General features: G+C 40.2%; 1 protein-coding gene across 1 annotated transcript in view; it reads left to right on the top strand.

Moving 5' to 3' along the window:
• The window catches only part of rnf144aa (ring finger protein 144aa), a 31,564-nt gene extending 12,480 nt beyond the window's left edge, over positions 1 to 19,084 (top strand). The window contains exons 3-9 of the mRNA XM_086094930.1: positions 4,166 to 4,316; positions 5,428 to 5,532; positions 6,075 to 6,135; positions 7,810 to 8,026; positions 11,228 to 11,375; positions 11,609 to 11,698; positions 15,335 to 19,084. Coding sequence (XP_085951056.1) covers positions 4,182 to 4,316; positions 5,428 to 5,532; positions 6,075 to 6,135; positions 7,810 to 8,026; positions 11,228 to 11,375; positions 11,609 to 11,698; positions 15,335 to 15,466 — 888 coding nt within the window. The 5' untranslated portion in view covers positions 4,166 to 4,181 and the 3' untranslated portion in view covers positions 15,467 to 19,084. The remainder of the gene's footprint in view (positions 1 to 4,165; positions 4,317 to 5,427; positions 5,533 to 6,074; positions 6,136 to 7,809; positions 8,027 to 11,227; positions 11,376 to 11,608; positions 11,699 to 15,334) is intronic.
• The last annotated feature ends 5,952 nt before the right edge of the window (positions 19,085 to 25,036 follow it).

Genomic DNA, 25,036 nt, shown 5'->3' with positions numbered 1-25,036 from the left:
TAGGTCACGATTCGATTCGATACCGATTAATCCCGATACGAATCTATACATTGATTATTGCGATTATTATTATTATTATTTTTTTACTCACTTTTAGAAAATACTAATACTAATACTACTAATAAACTTGTACATGTACACTGTAAGATTTGTATGAAAATGTATTTATTTATCTGAAAATTCAGGCTTATAAGTGAGAAACTGCATTTAACAAACAGTTTGTCTGTTTCATGTTTGAACAGCACTGAAATAAAATATTAAGGCTTAATGTTCCATTAATATAACATTCTTCCATACTTAATGTGTGAATCCTAACCCTATGTAAGACGTTTTGTTGAACATTCCCATAAAAAAAATGTATATTTAAAAATGTATACGGCCGCATATTGAATCGATTCGAGAATTGTGCGCTGTAATATCGCGATATATTGCAGAATCGATTTTTTCTAACACCCCTACTATTATGGCACTCAGTCGTACAGTCGATCAGGGCAGATAGACTACAAGGCTCAAAACTTGAAAGCGGAGGCTATCATTGGAACATGAAATACATGAAGGAGAAAACTGTATGTCTTTTTCATGTTGCTCCCAAGAGACACGATCACTGTCTCAGCCCATCATGACTCATGTTATGCAATAAGTTGTTGTGCCATTTGTGTGGATTTGTCTAAAGGGCTATGGAGCCAGAGTCACATGAATGCCTTTCCAATCAGCTAAACAATGAGTGGATTCCCTTCATACTGAATGGATGTTCGACCCGATTCATAACACTTCACACACTAAGATGTTTGTGTTGAATTTGATACCGGGAAAATTGCAAAAATGACTTGAAATGTTATTGAGCAACATCAATCAAAAGTTTTTATACAACCACGAAAAGGTACATAGAATTGATTATGTGCACCCTGATTTACTCAGCTTTATTTTATAGAGCACTTCAAAAAGCAAACATGCACAGCTTAAACAGAGTGCTTTGCATCAATAAAACCAAACATGAAACATAGAACACAATAAAAGTTGTAGTAATAATACCAAAAATACTAAGCAAGTGAAATAATTCTTGATAAAAACTTGAAAAGATAAAACCAATGGACCTTTGAGACAATCCTGCTGTTTCTCCTCTGTGTCTTTGTCCCACCTGTCAGTCGTTTGAGTTGGCCAGCTGCAACTTCCACGAGCGATCTCGAGGTGCAAGAAGTTGTAGATTATTAGCATTTAGGAGGTCCGGATTATGAATAACCTCTTGTTTCACAGTCTTCATGCTATGTGAATTGTTGTAAATAAGAAAGAGGAACACGATAACAGCTGTATGTTTGTCCATTGACACAGATCCTGATGTTCACCAATAATGAACAATGGATTAAACAGTTCAAATATTCTGTCTCAAACAAAATGAAATGCAAAATACAATTCAGTGCATGTGCTTAAATGTCCATGTTTCTTTGTCTTGGATTGAAGTCTTTATAATAATAATACATATTTTGATATCTTAAGGATACATTTCTTAGTCTTAATTAACCGTAGCTGTTTTCGGGGAATTACAAATATTTTATCAATCAATATCAATATCAAACAAGCGCATAGTGGATGGGGTAGCAGCCCAACTGAAAACGCTCCCACACACACACATGAAATCTGAAACTATCATACACATACTGACATGCGCTCATACACACTAGTAGTAAAACGTACATTACGCCTAGCCTTGAGGGCTGCTTTTATTACACGTTAATAAAAATAAAGGTCATGCTGCATAGCATGGAGGTATTCATGTAGTGAAGTTGTAGCTTCTTCTGGTAGAAAGATGGAAATGTACCTCATTTGTAGCGACGGAATACGGATGATTGGTACATTTGTTGATAAAAAGCAATTAAGGCAAAAATGAAAGGCACTTTTTGGCTACAACCAGCAGAAGCTCTTTTAATTAAATTGTAACTAGTTTGCTGTCTTAGGAAGATGAGCTATAATGTATGCAGATCACTGTGACGACACTCCTGTGGGCCGCAGGAGTTAACAATATTCCTTAAAGCTTTTTGCCATATTTGTTTAAAAATAATTGTAAAAAACAAAACAATCGATTCAAAACTGTTTCCTGTGGCCAATCAAGGAAATGCAGTCAATTAGCTATTCCTACTGTTTAAGGCTCTGTTTGGAAATGTGCAGACTAAAAGCATACATGCTTTGAAAATGCCGGCGATAATGGACCGTCTCGTTAATAATGCAGCACCGGAATTGCACTGCACCACCTTTTCGCTGTGAATCTAATCAGTAGTCATGTTCTTGTCTCTCTCAACTCTCTGGGACATGCTAATGATTAAAAAAAAAAATCTTTTTGGATGACTATATTTGTGTGACATACATTTTGGGAAACAAGAAAAGAAAACAACTTTATTCTCCTGGTACTGTTGCTGTTGTCATCCAGACACTTGTACGATTAAGATTTGTGTTTATAACATGTCATAAGTAATTTCCCACTCCAAAGCCTTAAGAGCTTGTGCATTGGAAAAGCATCGGTGTTACCTGAAGAAGGTGATTCATTTTGTAACCTTTGCAGCCACATTAAATCATTTTCACCCTTTAGAAAGCTGACAGGCTCCATATTGTTTACTTGGTCTTGCTAAAATAGATATTGATAGATTTGTATGATGTTATTACTTTTTGTTACATTCCAGTTGAATGTGAAGAGGTTTAGCTCTGAGCCTCTGCTTTCTTTCTTTGTTTACATATTTACTAAATCTTCTTCAGTTGTTGTTGTTTTTTTTATAACGACATTCCCGCCCGTGTTTTTGGTGTTTTCAAACCACCGAAGCCACTCACTTACATGTTGTGGCACCTTGGCTCAGCACTCGATAACAAATTGCCGTTTTAAGCCTTGGTTTACGAGTTCGCCGTCTGCATAATGGAGAGTCGTTTCCGCTCAATGCTTCCCGGTTAGCGTGATGGATGCTAAATAGATGGATGAATGCCCCGCCATTTCGGTGAGTCAGACACGAGGCGCACATTTTGCCTGTTTGTCCTGTCACTTTTTCTCCTCCTCCCACGTAGGTTTGATTGAAATGAAGAGTAATGAAAGGAAATCAGATTAGATTGAATGAATTTGTAATTTATGTGTATTGATGTCGCCTTTTAATGTCATCGGTTGAATCTTTGGTGGATGGGCGTGCCCATAAAGGTGGATATGTTTTCATACAGCTCAAATGCTAAGCTAATTTCCCCAAATCTTATAATTTTGGCGAGAATACTAATGAAGGTCCATATCCATTATACCTTTTTTTCCTTCTATAATTAAAATTAGGGAAAGGCATAACAATCAATTAAAATTGATTGTTATGCCTTTGTTAGGAATTTGGATGATTGCGTAAAATTGACGGCAAGTTCGCTGTTAATTTAGTCCCAACTAAAAAAAGATCATGACATACGAAGTTGATCGGAAGTTGATCTACTATATTATACATCCACATTAAGGCACAACAGCTACATCGCCGTACATCCACTTTGCTGCTATAAATAAACATATCATTTTGTAGCACATGACCGAAGAGCTTACCGTTTTCAGCTAAAACAAACCACAATCTCTTGTAGTGTGTTCTCTTCTTCCTCTTCCTTCTCCATGCTCCCTCTCCCTCCCTAGTTCTCCTTCAGTCCGTTGCTAAGCAGCAAGGCCAGAGCTTGATAGTGTTGACGTTGTACGTGCGAGACCACTTCATAAAAAAAGAAGGAAAAAATTGGCGTGGGTGTGCGCCACAGATAGACCGAGAGAGTCAGCCGATGCTGGTGAAAATAACCCTTTTGACTCCGCTGGCATAGAGACGCATTGATGTTTAATGAATAAATAAAAGTTTTTTTTTTCTATCCAGGAATGGAAGGGAGCTGTAATACAAAGAATGAACATGAAGTTCTATAGACGGAGTTTTGGTGTCTATCTATTATGGTTGTCCTGATCCGATCACATGATCAGAAATCGGGCTGTTGATATGATTTTCATCTGATGGATAGTGGCTGAAAATGATCCGCTTTTTATTTATATTTTTACTGCTACTACTATTATATTTTTATTTATCACTACTGTATTTATACTATTAAACCACTCGTTATCATGTGACAATATCCTCTAAAAGATGTTAAACTCCCTTACATGCCTTTTTTTCCTTTTTGTATGTTAAAGCGCTGTGGCGGCCAAGATGACCGCGGCACGGTACCGTCCCACATGGGAGCTGGCCGTGGACCCCCTGGTCTCGTGTAAGCTGTGCCTTGGAGAGTTCCCCCTGGAGCAGATGACCACCATCACACAGTGCCAATGTGTCTTCTGTACACTGGTGAGCAGTAACCGTCAGACATCTATAAATAAATGACTGTATAAGTAACCTTCTGTTCATGTTTTAAGACTTTTTGTTGTTGTTGTTGTTGTTGTTATTACATTTGATACGATTTTGGGGTTTGGCAAAATACATTAGAAGAGTGGTTTTTAACCACTCTGTCATGGAAAATGATCACTTAAAGCAGGGGTTTGCACTGCAGTTTGAAAACTGCTAGCAACATTTGAATGTAGCCTCACTTCACTAATGCCTCACCCAAAGTGTACACTGTAAACAAACCATTAGCTATGGTTGCTAAGTTGTTAGCATGATTCATATTGTTACTATAATACTAAATGTTATCGGTTTGGAGTTATTTTGGGGGGAATATACAACCAATTAAAAAGAAGTGATAAACTTGTATGTTGTTTGGGTGTGTATCGTGAGATGTATCACACCAGAAGAGCGCAATACTGATGGATTATTATTACTTTGTATTTATTTTATAAAATGGGTGCCGTTGGCTCAGTAAAGTTTGGGATTTATTTTACATATTGAGTAGAGGATCATTTTAAAAGGACACATGCCATCAAAGTCCAATTTGCTTCCACTGTTTTATGCGTAACATGGGACAAATCGAACGTCCCTACTCGTCGGCTTACGTTTCCCCGTTTCATGTTACCGAGATGCCCATTTGACAGAGGCGTAGGCGGATACACCTGATTCTCAAAAGAAAAGTTAAAAACTTTACTCTGATGATTAATAAAATATTTTTTGTTCAGTTTCTCTGTTTGCCCTGGTGGTTAGGGACCCCTGTGGTAATAGAAATCAAAAATGTTTTCAAGGACATAATAATAATAATAATAATAATAACAACAATGTACAGTTTGTCCATTTCTGCTGGTTAAGATCCCACAAAGTGTTTCTGTGTGTCGTGCCAACATTTCCCTTTTATTTATTTCAATGTGAAAAAAGTGCTGAAAATATACAAAGATCAGAGTAGAGGAAAAACTCTCTGACTGGTGTGAACAGACTAATTGCTATGATGTTTTTTTTTGTTTTGTTTTTGCTATCATTTATCTGCCCTATGTGTCAGACTGTCTGACTGGTGGTATTTGTCTCTTCCCTGCAGTGCCTGAAGCAGTATGTGGAACTCTTGATTAAAGAAGGCCTTGAAACTGCAATTAGTTGTCCAGACTCCGCCTGTCCTAAAAGGGGACACTTGCAGGAAAATGAGGTATTGACTTGATCATTCAACATTGTGATGACTCAAGGCCAGTAAGACCACATGCCGTGCAGCTCGTCGGACTCGTAAACACCAAACGTGTCCAATATGTCCCCTAATTTGGTTTTGCACGCAGTTATTTCCATAAACAAATTCTCATGTAGTCTTCAGTAAAGTGTAACGAGCCTGTGCCACATTTTACATAGAATTACCATGAAATAAGCAAAGTAGTCTTTTTTTTCTATTCTTGCCGCAACCGCTGCTCCTGTCAATCTGAGAGTAAAGCATTGTTGTCTTCACCTTCCTGACACTTTGGTTCCCATGGCTCACATCAGTTTTGTTTTTACATCAGTTAACACCACTGTGTCTTCATACCTAAACTCTACCTTCCTCCATTTTTATGGACTGCTGTCATGCATGATGTCTCTGGTTTAGGCATCAAGTCTTGAGAATCGATTGAAACCCTGATTTCGTTTTGTCATCTATGAATTAAAAACACGCACAAATCATAAATGTAACCGAATATTATTCCTTCTTTTCCCCTGGATGTGTAGATTGAGTGCATGGTGGCCACAGAGATGATGCAGAGATATAAGAAGCTTCAGTTTGAACGAGGTGAGTCAATGCAAAAAATACAAATAAAATGGACAAAGATGCCACTATTTAGCATGTGCACATCTCAGGGGGGGGGGGGGCTATGGCGTGCTCGGCGATGGCCATTCTCACATGCACGTTGCATCCCCTGAGCCCCTTGTGTGCTCCTCCCTCAGCTACTGTATTGCACAGCGACACACAAAAGGGATGACGACAATTGAGTCTGAACACGTGTAGCTGCACTGAGTCAATCATTTACACACGCTGGATATGGTTGCCGGTGAAGTACACAAACAGCGGGGCTTCAGGCACTTAAGCGAGGGTCTCAGCAGTATAAATCATCGGCAGTATCATGTGCTGTTGTGCTTCCTTTTTACATTAGTACATCTAAGAAACCATTTGAGCTGTTTTGGTCATGGAAAAGCAGGTGCAATAAAATCAAAACAAAAACGTTGGTAGGTCCAAATTTTGCCTGATAAAGTGATTTGTTTTTAGCGAAGGTGGTAGATTCTGTGTTCTCGTGTAACTGCTTTAATTGCTCTCGTGCTAATGAGCATATTAGCGGAGACCTCTTGCTGCCGTGGAGTGCAGTAACCAAGCAACGCTTTCATACTTTTATGCACACGACCTGCGGGTTCACCGCCTACACGTCGGCACAAACTGTACGTTGAACGTGGCTCTCACTAGAAGAATACATGCATGGAAATTGAACACTTTTGAAATCAACACAGGATGTTGAATGTAGAAAATTGCTTTTTATATCATACAGGGAATTTAGAAAGATTTATGAAATGCTGTCAAATAAAAGATGCCAAATTGTCTTTTTTTTTTGCATAATCAATTAAAATTACCAATATTTGGATTGACTGTACATGTTTTTCTTTGGACGGTCATGATATGTAGTGATGACAGTATATGGGAGTGTATAGTCACAAAGGTTCTAGAGTTGTCCTGATCAGAAATTGGAGCCAGTCATAATAAAACTTTACGGGTTTGTGTGGTGCGCCGAATAAGATGACAGACGGTAAACCAAATCCACACAAGTACTAGGATTCCACAGAAATGCTCGTTTTTTCAAGGTGCAACTTTTTAAGACGAGTTTTACAACACCTATTTGTTCCTAGAGGAGACCATACATTACCTAGCATTATGGGTGAGTTGAATATCAACAGAGAAACTTGTATCAAATAGGTCTGTCAACTAGCAGGCGTGTTTATCAAGCGGCACATCAAAAGAGAACTGTATTACCAAAACAACTTTCAACATCGGTGTTGTAGCAGTTGGAAGTGCTCTAATTATTCTTCATGAGTCAGATCTGTATTTTGGACAATTTCCCTTAGACTGTCGTGTATTTAAGACTTAAATGTAATTTAAATGTAATTATTTTGCATCATTATATTGTGTTGCAACAATGATGTGCTCTTAAGGTTTCTCTCGGTTTGAACCACTGCTGCACTAGACTTACACCAATATAATGGGTATCATTTGGGGCGGTGGGGCTCAGTGGTAGAGTAGTCGTCTCCAAACCCAAAGGTTGTGGGTTTGATCCTCAACCCTAGTGAGCATGTCAAAGTGTCTTTGAGCAAGATACTGCTGTTTCTTCAGTAGGTAAAAATTTTTTTGTGGCTGTATAAATGTATCCATTTTTAAAAAGTATGTGTCAATGATGGCAACCTGTTCATTTTGTGCCAAAAGAGGTGCTGTTGGACCCTTGTCGGACGTGGTGCCCCTCTTCGACCTGCCAGGCTGTGTGCCAATTGAAAGAGGCCGATTCACCGGCACTGCCGCAGTTGGTCCAGTGTGCCGTTTGCGCGCTTGAATTCTGCTCGACCTGCAAGGCCAACTGGCACCCCGGTCAGGCCTGCTCGGAGAACAACCTTCCCATCACCTCTTTCCTGCCAGGGGAGAACAGGTACTATTTTTTTTTATTATCTACTTTATCTTGAGTCATAGGCCCACATGAGTCTGTTGTGATGTCAAACAGGAACGCGTGCCCTTAGCTTAACTGTCTTTACAGATTTTAAATGAGGTCAAACAATCGTCAGAAGATAAATAAATATAATAGACTTTTGTATGGTAAAGTTTTACATTATCACCAAGCGTTTTTTTGGGGGCAAAAATAACTGTTAGTTGTTCATATCATATCAAAAAGAAATGTACTTTAAAGAACAAATTTCTGTTTTACATGATTAAAGACACTGCAATTAACTCATTCACTGCCATTGACAGCTATAGACGTCAAAAATGAATTTGAACTATTTCTATTAGTTTAACCCTTTTTTCCACTTTTGTTAACAGGAGTATGAAAACCTAGAGAGAAAAAATATTGTACATTTAGAACAAAAATTTGTGATTAATCGTGAGTTAACTATTCAAGTCATGCAATTAATTTTAATAAAAAAATGTAATCGCCTGACGCTCCTAATTTTTAATAATCTTTTCTTTTTTTTTCTTTTTGAAATGTCTATGTTTTCATACTCTTGTTAACAAAAGTGAGAATTTTTTTTTAAACTAAAAGAAATAGTTAAAATAGGTTTTTGGCATCAATGGCAGTGAATGAGTTAAAAAAAATCAATTTTTAACTAGAATTAAATAAAAAATTGCATACAATGCAATTACAAAACATTGTCACTGTCCAACAGGGTTGTGGAGTTCATCGGAATATTACAGTTCTAAAGTTTACAAGCAAATATAGAGGTATGGGAAAGTAAAGTAAGTCATAGGTTATCTCAAAACTGAAATCTTAAAAATGTTATGACGTCAAAATGTCTTCCTTATCTCTTTCTGCGATTGGAAAATATGTCATAATAACGAACAAAGACCATATGGTCATCATGCGTCATAAGAATGTCTACTGTGATAACATCAAACATCTGCTCACATCTTGTTAACCAACTTATCAGGGAAGATAAGTACAAAAAAAAATTCAAATGCTTTGCAAGCATAATAGAAGCAATAAATACTTTTTAAAAAAAAGAAGTTTTTTTCAAAAATATTTTCAGGAATTCACTTGCTTAAATTTGACAGAACATTTGTAGAAATTTGGTGGAAATGTCAAATATCAACATAATTTTTTTTCCAATTGGAGAAAAATTACTTCAAGTCAAGGGAATTTAAAGGATTTGAATATTGCCATTATTGTTATATATTCTGGATTCTCCTAGTACTTTACCGGCATGGTGGCCCGCCAGGCTTTTAGCCCACGACAAAATAGCAACTGGATGTTGGCCGCCGTCTAGCCCCCACCTCGACGAATTGGAATCGCCGCGTGTCGTCCACCCCTGGGCCAAATTTAGCTGCTAGTCCGTCCCTGACCACCAGGCTTAGCAGGTTGCCTGGGAGAAGCCATATTGTTTAAAGTCATTTCTAAGACCATTTTGCAACATTGCAACACTAATAAAACTACACTTGCCAACCGGCATGACTCATTCCACTCCAAATGAGACGTTAAACATATTGACAAGTAGCGATCGATACGTCATACTCCGGGCACCTTACCTTAGTGCCATTTGTCAATAATTGCAATCTGACAGCAGCCCGGCTGACTCTGCCAGCGCTCCATCTTAAATTAATAAGAAGGCATAAAACAATCTGCTCCAACTCAAATGTAGTCTCACCTGGGCACCGTGCCCACTGTCAGCATGGCGGGGGTCCAGAAGAGGGCTGCCCCGAGACGCGCCGCATGGAGCTGACCTATTTCTCTGCGATATCCTCTTACTGTGGAAAAAGTCATTAGGCCTGTCAGGCTTCCTCTATCAGAGGCCACGGTGGAGGCAGAGAGGATTAACAAGTCTACTCTTAGAACGACATTCGCCGACGGCGAGCTTATTCTTTGCACACCTGACCTTTTATCGTGACTTTTAAGATCAGTGTGAGGAGGAACTGATACCCGATCAAGCCATTTTTGGATTATTGAAATGACTGAGGGAGATTCTGTCAAACGCTGCGTGCAGGCACGGCTCTTGGCCCGTGTTTAGCTACAGGAGTAGCACAAAAGAATGTTTAAAAGCTGCCAATCAGATAAAATGCTCAAGCAGATTTATTTGATTGGCCTTTATAGAGATTGCTCCAGAAACAACAGGATGTGGAGCAAACAAAAGTAGAGCAATCCTGTCTCGCCCTTTTCAGTGAATGTAAACAACTTGATGCCGAGTTTGATTGAATAGTTTTACTGTCCGGTGATGATAAATATGTGTCGTTGTTGCACATTCCGTTAAATGAGCTGCTGTCCTTTCAATCCTAGATTATGGAGAAATACTCAATAGACCAACAAAAAAAAAAATCCCCTCCACAACGCCGCCATCTTTGCCACCTTCCCTTTGCTCCCTTTAGCCTCGACCACTGTGAACTGTACTTTCTGGTTAATAGGCCCTCTTATCACTCACACAGACAACTGGTCTATGTTTATCAATCAAACACTCATTGTCTTTACTCCTGCTCACCACGCATAGCACCACTCTCTGTTCCAGCAGTTTTATTAAAGGGTCCGCCCCCCCCAAAAAAATCTTGACAATATGTTCTATACAGCCCCACTAGTCTATATATACAGTATTTTGGTTAATAAATTGTGTTTGTGAAATATGAGTTAAGCAGCAAAATCCAGCAGTTTTTATCAATATCATAAGGTGGCTTAGTGCTCTGGTAACAACCAATCACAGCTCAGCTTCAGAAAACAGGTGAGCTGCGATTGGTCGTTTCCTCCGAGCAAGTGGCAAAATGGCCGCCCTCTGAGATGGATGAAAAAAAAAACGGCTGGATTTTGCTTCATAACTCAATCAGAATGTCACGTTTAGACGAGTGAGGTCACATATAACATTATTGTCAAATGTTTAAGGTTGACTACCTCTTCATTCCCAAAGGTCCTCACTTCTTTTTGGTTGATCATCTTTTCAACTGCGCCAAACAACAAACGCTTTGCAACAAATAAGTCACCTCATTAAATACAATATGATTAAAAAGCACATGATCGTCGTAAAGTACTGTAACTATCACATTGCACGGTTTGTTGCATAATGTACAGTATGTGTATGAATTGGCTTCTTTTTTTTTTGCCCTACTGTCCGGAATGCATAGAGCCTAGCTAAAATGACAGTCTTGTATCTTTTTGTTCCAGCTCTTTCTATAAGAATGACGAGGACGACGCCCCCATCAAGCGCTGCCCCAAATGCAAAGTGTACATTGAGAGGGACGAGGGCTGTGCCCAGATGATGTGCAAGAACTGCAAGCACGCCTTCTGCTGGTACTGTCTGGAATCCCTGGACGTGAGTTGGCCCCTCACTTCGAATAATTCCGACGTCATTGCATGTTTATTTCTTTGGAATCCATCAAGAGACTGGTTGATGCTGCATCTTATGTAATCGCAGTTGTACAAGAGCATCCATGTGGGTCACACGGGTCCTGTTTTAGAGAGCATTTTGTCTTGCACAGTTGCCCGCGTCTTTTGAGACCGCTCGCCGTCTAATCAGTTTTGTGTCTTGTGTTGCGCGCATAACAGGACGACTTCCTCCTGATCCATTATGACAAAGGGCCTTGTCGGAACAAACTGGGCCACTCCAGGGCGTCTGTTATCTGGCACAGAACACAGGTGAGAAATGCTCCTCCCCTGGCTCGTGCTCTTTCAGGGCACCGAGTGGCTACGCACGTGCTCTGCCTCTCTCTCGCTCCGTCTCGCCCGCCCGCCCGAGCTGGCTGGCACACACACGTGCATTCCTTCTTCGTTATGTTTAGAGCACAATGGAAGAAAAAAAGGACAGCTTGCTCTGCGCCCTGCGATCATGTGCACCTTTTAGCACATTCGCAAGGTTTACGTAACCAAGGTTCTGCTCTAGCTATCGGCGAGCAAAAAAAATCAATCAATGAATCTTCAATGGTAATTAAATAAAATAAAAATATAACTGATAGCACTCAGTCAAGCGCTGACCACCACAGTTATTAACCCAGGTCTTGCAGACCCCCCCCCCCCCCCCAAAAAAAATAATTGGCCATGTAGTTTTGCATCATACTACTAACTGAAGCACAAAAGTTACATTGAAATTAGTTATGTTGTTTTGTAAGTGAATGTAATTTTTTGTGCAATTCTCAACGCAACAAATTAACTTCCTGCCTAAAGTTGAATGGAAATTAGTTGTGAATTTTTGGAGCATTAATATAGCTGACAACTTTAAACAAGCGTTTTTCCAAATCCGACTTAACATGTTACAAATGTTGGGTATAAATTGTGGATCTTTTTTATTTTTATTTTTTTATTAGCAAACCAATGAGTAAAGAAATGTCTCAAAAATAAAGTTGCAAATTTAATCGTGTAAAAGGTGATTTAGCAGACCATTTTCCAAATTAATTAAATCATTGATAGATGATAGATTGGATCCAGATTGAATTTATTTTGCATACACATAGAACATTTGTTTGAATTTAATTATTTGGCCTCTTTTTAACCCATCATTATACTGATGTTTAATGTGACAATTAAAAGAAAGGGAAGGATTTTATATCAACTTATTTTGTTTGGTGTTTCCAAAATCTAATATGCATAGTTGGAAAAATGTTTAGAACACTTTAGCCTGAAATGTGCACACCATTAAATAGCATTAGCAATTAGCATAAATTGGGATGGATGTCAATTTATTTCCGTCATGTCATTGTTGTGGTTTCACTCATTTGGCCGTTATTGTGAAAGTGATATAAATGTATATCACAAGATTATATTATTTATGTATGCACAATTGTTCCTATATTTCACTGGTGCTGCACTATATAATTTTTAACATTTAATTTAAACTCAGAAGTCATAGAAAATAGTGGTATTTTCATGCCTAAATGAAAAGAACAAGTCCATTTAGCAGAAAAATGAAGTGGACTCATTTAATTTTGATATAGTGGGCCGCAAAGAATAATATGGCGGGCCAATTCTGGCCCCCTCAAGTTTGATACGTGGCATACATAAAGTAACCAGACTGAAACCTCCTCGGCCAAAGGAAGGACTATAAAATATATCATGTAATATTCCCACATTTGAGTCGTTGTGAACCCAGACGCTGATTTAGTCAAGATATTCATTGGGTACTGTGTCCCCTTTGACCAGCCTCCTTCTTCTGTCATTATTAGCATACACAGTGGCATCTGTTGCCCAGTGGGGCAGGCTGAGTCACACAATTACAGTTCAGCTGGTGGGGAGCAAGCTACGGCATCACTTGCTTGTAGCGTGCGTGCGTGCGTGCGTGCCTTTGTTCGGCTCGCCTCATTCCACCCCCTCGCTTCTCTCTATCCTCCTCTCACGCTTTTATATATACAAAAGGCGCATAACACCAGCATAACCTTGCCAAGCTAATATATGTACAGCCGCAATCTGATAATTTGAATTGATACGGATCTTCTCGTGTATAAGACAAGCGTTCCAAGGCCCTTTTGTTTTAGTCTAAAGAACATCCTGCTCCTTAAACGGTACGGGTTGCGAGCCAGTAAATGTCACCTAAACAGACAATACTCTTAGTGATAAACATGTGTCCGACCTCAAAAAAGAGGAGCAATGGCGTTGGGGTTTAAGTGTCTGGTGCATGTGACTGCGTGTTATGCAGTCCCACTTTTAAAATTAGCTTGTGTCTGGCTCCCCCTTATGGTCATGTAACTGACCTACTCGTGTCAAGACACACTTTTTTTCTTCCGCTGGTTTATTCATTCCAAAAGTTGAATAGTATCTTAAATAATCAGATTAATTAATTAATTAATCATTAATTCAGTCAACAAAAATGTGTAGTAATACAATGGGCTCTTTGCACAAATCCACTACTTCCTGAACTCAGCAGCACGCCGTCATTTTCCGTCTTTCATGATTAGACTAACTCATTAATCCAGGTGTGTCTGGCCATTGACGTCGCGCTTACTGAGGTTAGGCACACCTGTATTAATCAGTTTGTCCAATCCTGACAGACAGGAAATGAAGGAGTGGTGCTGAGTTCAGGAAGTAGTGGATTTGTGCAAAGAGCCCATTAAAAACAAAAATGTGAATAAAAAAAGGGCGGTGGGGGGGAAGGAGAGAGAGAGGGAAGGATTGGTTTCAGTCCTATTTGGAAGAAAGAAGTTTTTGTGGATACTCTTGGTTGGTCTGAGAGTCCCACTCTGCCCCACTGGCGCTTGGTGTTCCACAGGGTTCAATCTTTGGGCCCCTGTTGTTTTCATTGTATTTATGGCCCCTGGGTTCCATCTTAAGAAAGCATGGTATTTCCCATTTCAGATCTATGTCCCGCTGAGTGAAAAGGACACTTTCTTATTAACTCATTTGCTCCCAAAAACATGTAAAAAGGTTTTATTTTAAATATTGCCATGGTCCCAAAAACGTAATTATACGTTTTTTTAAATAAAATAAAAATGCTACAGCATGCAGAAAGCTTTGATGCAGACCCTGACCTAAAGAGGTCGCTTAAAGCAATGGTAGTTATTACAAAAAACGGCCAGCAGGTGGCAGCAGAGTATAAGAGATCAACCACGGCCATGTTGCTACAAGCTCTTTTCCCCGTTGTTTTCAACAGGTTTGTGAATAATGATGAAACTTAGCTATATTCTAATGCTAATTGCTGCAAAACAGATACAAATATATTTTTTTCCCCGATGAAAGAAGAAACTCGAATCATTCTTTTGGTAGGTTCCATGTTTTTATAGCAATAGAACACAATATTCTGTGGGCCTTGCAAAATCAGTCAAAATCCATTAAAACAGCTGGGAGTGAAGGGGGTTGCTTCAGTGAAAATGTCTGGGAATGAATGAGTTAAGGTCACTTGTGTCCTGCCTGGAGGAAATCAAGGCCTCAATTTCAGTGAAAAGAAAACCGACGTGGCTTGGATGCCACTGACAACTTATGTAAAGCAAACAGTCGAACTTTTAAATTGGACATCAGCAAACCCATTTTTAAAACTCGCTGTGGCTTCCGACTAGGCATGAGACTACATTTGTTTTTAGTTATATGGAGTTGACTGTTTTTATGTTATTTATTTTAACTGCCTTTGTTTTTGTATGTTTATTTTTTTTACTCCATTTACAGCACTTTGTATGCGGCGACAGCTGTTTTCAAAGTGAGTTATAAATAAAGTTGGGTTGAGTTATATTGTTGGGTTAAAATACTCCTTGATTTTAAAACACATGCTATTTTCCAGCTCACCTTAAAGGTCCCATCAAATAAACGTCTGCTTTCATTTAAGCGTTGTTAAAGCGCGTTACCTCTTTGCAGGTGGTTGGGATCTTTGCCGGGTTTGGCCTGCTCCTGCTGGTCGCCTCCCCTTTCCTCCTCCTGGCCACGCCCATCGTCCTATGCTGCAAGTGCAAGTGCAGTAAAGGCGACGACGACCCTCTGCCCACCTAGAGGCCGCTGCCAAGAGCCGATGATGTGAAAAGCCGCTCCAAAGGATGGCCCATCTTCATTTGGAACCACCTCCTCTTCTTTTCACACCGTTTTTATTTTTCGCCTCCCACCGAGCTTTGAGTGCTTCATTTTTTTGGGTCTGAGCCTGCACGAAGCCCAGGCTGCTTTGGGATCCATCGCTCTGCATGGTAGATAAGCAAGTTGACAGCGTGGCCCTGAAGAGAGGGGTGAAGGGTCAAAAGCCCCCCATGGGGGGGTCAGACTTGTCATACATTGGTGGTTTGGCGCTTTAAGTGCTTTTGCTGTCGGTGGAATATCACAAACATTATGAGATGGACAATGAACTGCTCTTGTCTTATTGTACTCAAGTAAAAGCCCCCCTTCCACCCCCCCCTAATCCGCCTCCCACCACATCACCTGATGTAGCTCTCCAGGTTCAGTCCAGTAGCATTAGAGGCGCACCACGCATGTTCGGTGTTCACTCGATGGATTTGCACACATCAACACGATTCGTTTCCGTTGAGGTAGAGACTGCTACGCGCCCCTTCTATGATGTCATTGTTTGATAACCTTGCGCTTTTAATAGGACTGAGTCTGTCTTGTACTTTCCAGTTTCCAAACCTTTAAGGTTAAAGGGGGGTCGCCGCTCCAATGCGCACGCTCGTCATGGTAGAGCGGCACTCCCTTTTTTTAAAATTCCGCGCCGACTTAAAAGCCTATCGAAGGACTTTTCGTTTCTGTCAAAGAGACGTCTCCTTTACTACCCCCCCCCCCAAAGTGGTGGTTTAGCCAAAAGAGAAACAGATAGCCTTAGGATTGAGAATAGCCAAAAGCAGCCATTTCCCCCTCGTGTGGTAAATCCAAAAATATAATCCCAGGGAAAAATGTGTAGAGACCTTTCAACGTGTCAGTCAAGATCTGTGTTCTGATGATTCTATGATGTCATTCATGCGTCACTCTGTTAATAGCCATACTTGTTGGGGGGGGGGGGGGGGGGGGGCTTCATTTTGAAACATCTTCACATCCATTCAACCGTCACGGCACACTGTCGCATCGCCCACTCACGGAGATGTAATAGCTCAAATTTGCAAACTTGCATATATGTTAGTGGTCCGAGTGTTGATGTGTTTTATCTTGCTGGTAGTTTATCCTCCAGCAGAAAGCAGCTACTCCCTAAAAAGGGAGCAACAAAAAGAGCCTGTACAGTTGAGATAAACGAATGTTCCATTTTAGGGCACCTTGCTACAAAGCTGCTCTGATTAATCACTTGATCTATGCAAGTTTGTACATTCCCCTCATTTACATGCTCACTGATTGGTCGCCGTACCTTTTGAACATTACATTTATTTACAGGGAGTTCATTGGAATGATCGTATTTGCTTCTTTTTTTTTCTCTTCAGGAAAAACAATTTGCCACAAACTGATGTCCGCTTACAAATGTTCTATGAGGAAATACGGTTTGGATGTTTTGTATCAGCTTTTCTCTGCTGTAGTTGGATTCATCATTCATCAGTTTTTATTACTTTACTTTATTTCCAAGTTATTGTAATCCCAGCAAAGTGACACAACACATTAAAAATAAGGAAGCCTTTGATTTTATATTTTGGTTGCCCCAACATGAAACTATATAGTATCTTGTTAGCCAAATCAGTGCTATTCTCAAATGATTATCCACAAACTTTCAGGAATCCATGCGAGACTATATTTGGATATTTAATCCAATATTTTTAAGGTCATTCAGAACATATAGAAGTAGCTAAGGTTAAAGGTGAGATCACACACACAAAAAAAAAAATCATTTTTGTGTATTTGTAATAAGATGAATTTGCATCAACCAGCTTGATAAAATATTGAGTAAATGTTTAAATATTTTGGGTCTTCAAACTACCCCAAAAATTATTGACAAATGTCATTGTGAACGCAGAAAATTGAACTTCGAATCGCTACTGCCAGCTGTTGCCAAAAAAATTAAACTGCATTTTCCCTTCTTCACATACTCAATGCCCACATGATGTCACATCCACAGACAGAGGGCGGGAAATTTGAACCCAAATCCAGTCTGAAAACTATTGGCCAGGGGCTTGCAGGAGTTCTTATTATGAACAGCTAAGGTGTTAATCTACTAATTTAAAAAAAAAAAAAAGTCTGTCATAAATGGTCAAATAGAAAAGCCGTTGTAAAGATATTTTGGGCACATTGTTACAGAGAGAAGCTTTTTTTAAAAAAAAGGAGAGAAAAGTGACGTTGAGTGTGTTAAGGAATAACGCTACAGGCAAAAAAAAAAAATCAATTGATTTTTGAATCACACAAGATAATTGTGATCAATCACTTTGCTGGGGCTACACCCCCCCCCCCCCCAAAAAAAAATCATCTGATTTTACAACATACACTGTTGCATTACAATAATGCACTAGTATTAACCATCGTTCTGGTGGAGTACGTGTAGCATTTAGTTCAAAATGTGTCTAAAGTACATTAACAAACAACAAGCAGGTCATGTGTTGCATACAGCAGTAGCTATTTTAAGCTAGAAAGTAGCTCAAACATCTGCAACTCCCTTTTGTCCTCACAGATGGATGATCGTTTGTCATATTAGTCGCCTTAAGTTCGTGTAGCCCTTTTTACTAGCATGACATACCACATTTGCTAACATTTTTCAACTGTCAAATTGTGCTTTCTCCCCCTTAAAGTGATTTGATTCTGGATTTTATTTTAATTTTTTTTTTTACATGACAATCGTGCCAAGCAGATTTGCTATAAAGAAGGGCGGTAGTTGTCTACTGTATGTACATTTTGACTTTGTATTTGTAATGTATTGCCAGTTTTTACAGGGTGGAAATATTCTAATGCTTCTTTAATGTGAGCGCTGCACTGTAAAGGGGGTTTAGTTGTTCATATGGAGGTGTCATTTGTGTGTTCTGGTGCCTGGTGTGTTTAATGGCGATAGCTTTCAAAAGATGATTTGCTTGTACTTGTATTTTATTTTATTGTCATTATTTTATATAATTTTTTTTTTACAACTTTGAGTATCAGGGCTGGTGAAGAATAAAAACGACATACATTTTGGATTACTTAAATACAAGAATGTCACATTTACAAGGTGAGCAGGCACCAATGACGTCAAATAAGATCCCGGACATTTCCATTGACATTCATTCATAAAATGACATTTTCTGTTTGCTTGCAGTTACACAATTGAATATGCAACAAAAACTAATAAAGGGCCAAACTCCACAATCACACTGCATTATGCCAATCAGGACTTCTAAAAAAAAAACATACTTCAGATTAGACGTCAGCACAGGTGTTAAATAAGGGCTTGCTTCTAAATGTTTGAATGGAGAGCAAGTATTGTGTCATAGGATAAAGCTGCATGATTTTTCTCGGAAGTCTAATTATTAAAGCAAAGTTTTAGCCTCCAATTATTATCTTTTTCAAGCAAAAAAACAAAACGGCCATATTTGTTGTTTTGGGGCCCATCTCCATCTCTCAGTGAGGCACGGCCTGTATTATTATTTTTAATAGGCTATACATGTGACTCGCATAATACTTGCATTTGTGTTTGAATTGTTTGGTTTAAAAAATAAAAATACGGCTGACCCGGTTGCTAACAAAAGATGACATATAATTTCTGTATGACTTCGGTTCAGTATATCTACAGTTCCACTAACACTGTGATACCAGATATTAAATGTTTTTTTGTGATTCATTTCTCTTGATTCTTTCCGGATGTTGTGATTTGGTTCCCTCTGGTGGTAAAAATGGTTAAATTCAGTTTACACTGAGGCGTTGAACTTTGAGGCACATATAAACCTAACTCCTGCTCACAATAACTGGTTCAAGTTTAAAAAATATATTTTCACATGTCAGTTTTCTATTTTTTTTAAACTGACATGCCTAATTGAAAGATTAGGTACCATTTAATGAATTTTCATAGTTATTAGTTTAGTAAGTTATACTAATTTGAATTCATAGTGTAAAGAGGAACATGAACAATTAGGTGCTTACGTCACAATTTCATCAAATCAAAATGGCGGTCGAACATTATTTTGATTTCAAGATGCAATGAAATGTTTGGCTACTACAACAATCTACTTAGTATGTTAGTCACAGGCAAAATCAATACAATACGCCGTTTGTTTTCACCGTGTAAGGTGCTTAAAATATAAATGCCCAGGTGTTTGGAATTGTCTATAGGAAAATATAGGAAAATCTGAATAACAATAGCAATTTTTTTTTAGATAATATCTATCCATTATTTTTTCTATATTCCCTTTCCTCATGATATAAAGAAAAATTGCACGTTTAAAAAAGTATGACGAGTACATATAATCCCCGTAGTATATTAAATTGAATTTATTCTGCTGCTCATGATTGAAAGCCACCACTAGAGGGCGTATTTGTATGTTATTTTTTTCAATAGTGCCTTTGTGAACTACATAAATCAAACCAGTACAAATTATGACTGCAGTTTACAGCACTTTTCTTGCTCCAATTTATGTTCCCATACTTATTCTTTTCAGCATGACTTAAATGCGCAAGTAAGTCATATGATGATTTTTTAACGGTATGTTTTAATTAATCCTGAGGCTTATTAGTCACGATTTGATCCCTAATGGCGTCATCCCATGTGTAACGTTCCTTCATGCTCACTGCAGCCTCATTCTTTTGTTGACGTGTGCCAAAGAACAGGTTGTCTACCTCTCTTTTTGTCTTTTGTGCCCACTTCCTGCCAGATGCTGCATCCGTCGGCAGCGTTAACAAGACAACACTGAAAATGAAAGTGCAAACTCTCGCTGATATATCATCCCCTCACCAGCTGTTCTTCTGTTTGGAAGTCTGTCCACCAATCACCGGGCAGGGCCAGAGGAAGTTGCCATCTGCGGGCGCCATGGCGACCGGGGTGTGTACATGGGAAAGTTAATGTGGAAATGAAGAGGAGGGGGGGAGGCCGGAGACACTTTGTACCTCAGCTATCACACACAAAAGTTTATAATTGCGAAGTTTGTACGTCTGAGAACAATCCAAACAGCCTCCCAAAGTCCATAAAAAGCCGCAGTTCAAAGAGAGTTAATGATGATTAAAGCATTGGCCACAAGAGGGAACCCGAGTGCCGTGGAAACAGCACAACCTCTTTGTTTCCATGCTGGAAATAGGGAGTTGGAAAATACATACCAACAGGACTCAAATATATTTTATTTCAGTTAGTTTTAACCAACCTTTTTTTCCCCCACCAGAGTCCAAAATGTTTTTGTTACATACAGAAATAACATTTTGACTTAGTAGTATTTCACTAATTAACGAAATGTAACACACTATAGTTCCCAGAACCACCGTCAAAGGACCCCTCCCACTGCATTTGCGGGTGTCCACTCTAAAAAGCTCCCCATGCGATGCAGTAGAAGCCTTTCTTCCATCTTTCAATAATGATTTTATAAAATGGAAGCAAACACACTGTTGACATTCAGAGCTCCCTGAGAGGCTTAATGATTGGCGTGTGCATGCAGTGATTTGTGCACGTGACACAAAGGGCGCTAATTGTGACCAGAGGCCATTGTACATCCAACCTCTGACTGACTCGAGATGACAGGACACACTTCGAACCTATTTTATCCCAGCGTGTCGCTGCCCCGCTCATTGTCCCTTAAGCCTGTGACACCTATTAGATGTCATTAGCTTCCTGTGGCTGGAGCTTGAAAAAAAGGCTCTGGCCTGTCAAAACAACAAAGGCTGTACACTCATTTGTCGATGGTCTTGCATTAGAGAGGACATGCTGTGACATGCCAGAGAATGCTCCTTGGAGAATGTAGACCTCCACCAAAGGCCAGCACAATAAATTATTGGACATTATTTGAGATTACATTCAATACAAGATGGGGAAAAGCTACCCATAATGTGTCTTTTTTTTTGTTTTCATTTATTCACAAGCAACATGTATTTGAAACTAATATAACACTTCCTGACTTTCTTCGCTTTTACTCTGTTGCCACTCGCTTCTCCCCAAAAAACATCTTTTAACAGTCACTCGTCACTTTCCCGCTCCAGTTATTTCCCACCTTCCTTTTCCTCACTTGTTATAACTAGGAGAAGTTGGCCTGTGGTGATTCACCTGTGTGCGTTCTCACCTGGCTTCTGACTCACCTGTCAGGGTGCCAAGTGAGGGTTGCAGTTGTTTAAGGGCCACGGGGGAGAGATAGGAGGAGGGAGGGTAGAACACCTACTGTATCATGGGACACCTCTGAAAGGCCCTTAAGTGCTAAGTTCACAGTTAGCATGTGGTAACGCCAACAGAATGGCAGATCGCTTAGAGACATTATAATAACCCAACAATAAATAATAATATTACGAGCCAAGGTATATTATATAAATATTATAAATACTCTGATCAGGATTATTTGCCTTGGCAACCAATCCAGGTTGTATTTCGCTCCTCGTCCAAAGCTAGCTAGATTTTCAAAGGAGGAGTCCGTCAGTTGGTTATCTGTGAACTTATTTTTACCTTTGACCTCAAATCTGCCTGTCATGTTTCATCAATACAAATAGACTTCCTCTTTCAATCTCTGCCAATCTAAAAGTTTGATGACTGACTGAAGAAGATTGGTTGCAAACTTGCCGAGCGCTGACAGGAAACCTCCACTGGGGAGGCGGGGCCAAATCTCACAGTGGGCCACGATTATTAAAAAAAAAAAAAAAAAGTTTGTTTTGGGGGATTTAAAATGAAGTTCGAGGAATGCCATTTCCCTCCCACTGCTCTTTACAGAATGTCACTCAGGCATTTTCGTAGATTGGCTGCGTTTGATTAGTGTGGCTGCGAGCGTCAGCCATCAGTGATGACATAGAGTATTCCTATCTGCACCACAGCTTCCAGCCATGCACCTGTTCCCTCACACGTATATACACACACACACGCACGCACGCACGCAAGTACGCTTCAACGCATGTGGTTTCAACTTGGCTTTTTCTCATTAAAGACTGGGTGCAATTTGACAGCTTTTGACAGCGACGGTGTAGGCGCCGCAGTGACAGATATCCGACAGCTTGATGATAACTGTTGCCTTATTGCAGAAACACAGGTGTCCCTCATGGCCGACGACAATAGACAGCTTTGAGTGACGGATGGCTTTGATGAAAAGTTACACAACTGGAAACAAAGTGGATATGCCTCAACCTTTTGCTGTGACATCCCATCTAACCCTTTATCGCTTTTCCCTCCGCTTTCACATTTGCACAGACAAAGTCATCCTTAGCAATAGCCTACTACGAAACAGCGGCTTTTAACTAGTGATTGCGAAAGCACGTGATCTTTTTTTTTACTAATCTCAATGGCACTCTTGGTTTAAAGATGCTGTGGAAATGTAATGACTTTCCATTGCGCTAGCCTTTATATTTAAGCCAAGAGCACCATCTAGAGGAGTAAAAAAACAAACATTGCAAGTGCTTCATGAAGCTTCATGAAGCTTCATTTTCCCATCATTACGCTTTACCTTGTCGGAGGTACTGAACAGTAACAGTGCATTCACCAAACCCTTCCTGAAAAATAAACCTTTTTTCTTTTTTTTTCAAATTCAAGATGGAGGTATAGGGTTTACTGGTGAACAAAATGAACAGGGAGAGTAGCCTTTTCATCGAATCTGGCTTTCTTCACCTTCAATTCATTAAGCGTTGTGTTCTTGTATTCTCCATCTCCATGCAGCTTAAGGAAGTGTTCCATTTTGCTTGATAGCTAATTGCTAAACTTGGCATTGCAAATCGTGTAGTTAGGACGGTGATTCCCATCACTCGATAATTCAACTCTATATTTATTGAGCACTTTAAAACAACCACTGCTGATTTCTCAAAATGGAACTCAGGAGCAGCCGATGGAATGAAATCAGCCCAGAATTCAACCCTGCGGAAGACCACACATTCCGTGATACTTGTGAATTCATATTGCGCTTTTTCGTCCCACCACTGTCTTTTTGCTAGACAAAGTATGACGGGATTACAATATGAGTCCGGTGTGTGTCTTGACCTCCGCCGAACCCCTAAAACTGACTCATCAAACCCATAAGGTTCGATCAAACCCAAGTTAAGAACCACTGCTCTAAATGCTTTTCCTTTTGTTTTTCTTTACCCATTATGCCGTTCGCTCCACTTGCGTGCCCTCTGTCAACAGTAAACTTTCTGAAAAGCGAGCTTAACAGGCCGTGAAAGGGCAGCACAGATGGCTACATCCTAGGTGGTAATTATCAACTACTTCCTCCCCGACAACAAGGAGGGGGAAAAAAAGTAACAAGGCAAGGTGTTGCCGTCAGGTCAACTGATGGCGCTGACATGTTTCGTCGGCGCTCTCTGGCAGTGAGCTCAAGCAGACAAACTGGGAGGGAAAAGGGCCGAGGGAATTTACGGCAAGGGGCCCTCTGGAGGCCTGACAGCACGTTGACAATGTCACAGGTCAAGATCCACCATAAGAGGATGTTTTTTGGCTTCATTACACAGCAGCCACAAGCAAATATCTATATTAAAGGCTAGACGTTTTATCCGCTCCACTGCAGGTGGGAAAAATACATAGCCTCACATTTGACTGAGAAGTGCTCTCGTTGTAGGGTTAGAGCTAGGGTCGGGTTAGCATTTGGTGGCAGAGTTGCAGGGTTAGTGTTTTGTTAGGGTACTAAGGTTGGGATTGCGTTTTAGAACTGGCATGCCTTCTCTGCTGTACCCACACAACATCAGAAGCACGGATCTGCATTTACAAATTCCATTCTTCCTCTACCAACGCCATGTCGTGGGGGGCAGCAACTTTAGCAGGGAAGCCCAGACTTCCTGCTCCCCAGTCACTTCTTCTTCCGCTTCCGGCAGGATCCCAAGGTGTTACCAGGTCAGCTGGGAGACAGTCTCCCACGGGGGCCTCCTGCCAGTCAGACATGCCTGGAACACTTCAACAGGTAAGCGTCCAGGAGGCATCCTAACTGATGCCAGAGCCACCTCATCTGGCTCTTCTCAACGCCGGATGACCAAGCTTTTCACCCAGTATCTAAGGGAGAGCCTTGAAATCCTGCGGAGGAAACTCAGTTTGGCCTATTGTACCAAGATCTTGTTCTTTCGGTCACGACCCACAGCTCATGACCGTAGGTGAGGGTTGGAACGTACCTCAACCGGTAAATAGATCTTCTTCACCACAACAGAGTCCACTGCACTCATCCGCCTTTCTCCACAGCCACTTCTTCTTCCTCTTCCGGCAAGATCCCAAGGTGTTCCCAGGTCAGGTGGGAGACATAGTCTCCCACGGGGCTTCCTGCCAGTGGGACATGCCCAGAACACTTCACCAAAGGAAGTGTCCAGGAGGCACCCTAACCGCATGCCCGAGCCACCTCATCTGGTTCCACTTAGGGAAGGGGTGCTCAAGTTTGGTCCTTGGGAGCCCCTATCCAGCCTGTTTTCCATGTTTCCCTCCTGCAGCACAGCTGAATCTAATGATCAGCTAATCAAGCAAGATTTGCAGAAGGCTGATAACGATCCTCATGAATCAGGTGTGTTAGTGGAGAGAAACATGGAAAACAGGCTGGATTGGAGCTCTCGAGGACCGAACTT

This window comes from Leptonotus elevatus, chromosome 14 (assembly GCF_054856555.1).
Source record: "Leptonotus elevatus isolate MCC_2025b chromosome 14, RoL_Lele_1.0, whole genome shotgun sequence".
Lineage (NCBI taxonomy): Eukaryota > Metazoa > Chordata > Actinopteri > Syngnathiformes > Syngnathidae > Leptonotus > Leptonotus elevatus.
The sequence above is the reverse complement of the archived record's forward strand: the minus strand, read 5'-3'. Positions and strand labels throughout refer to the sequence as shown.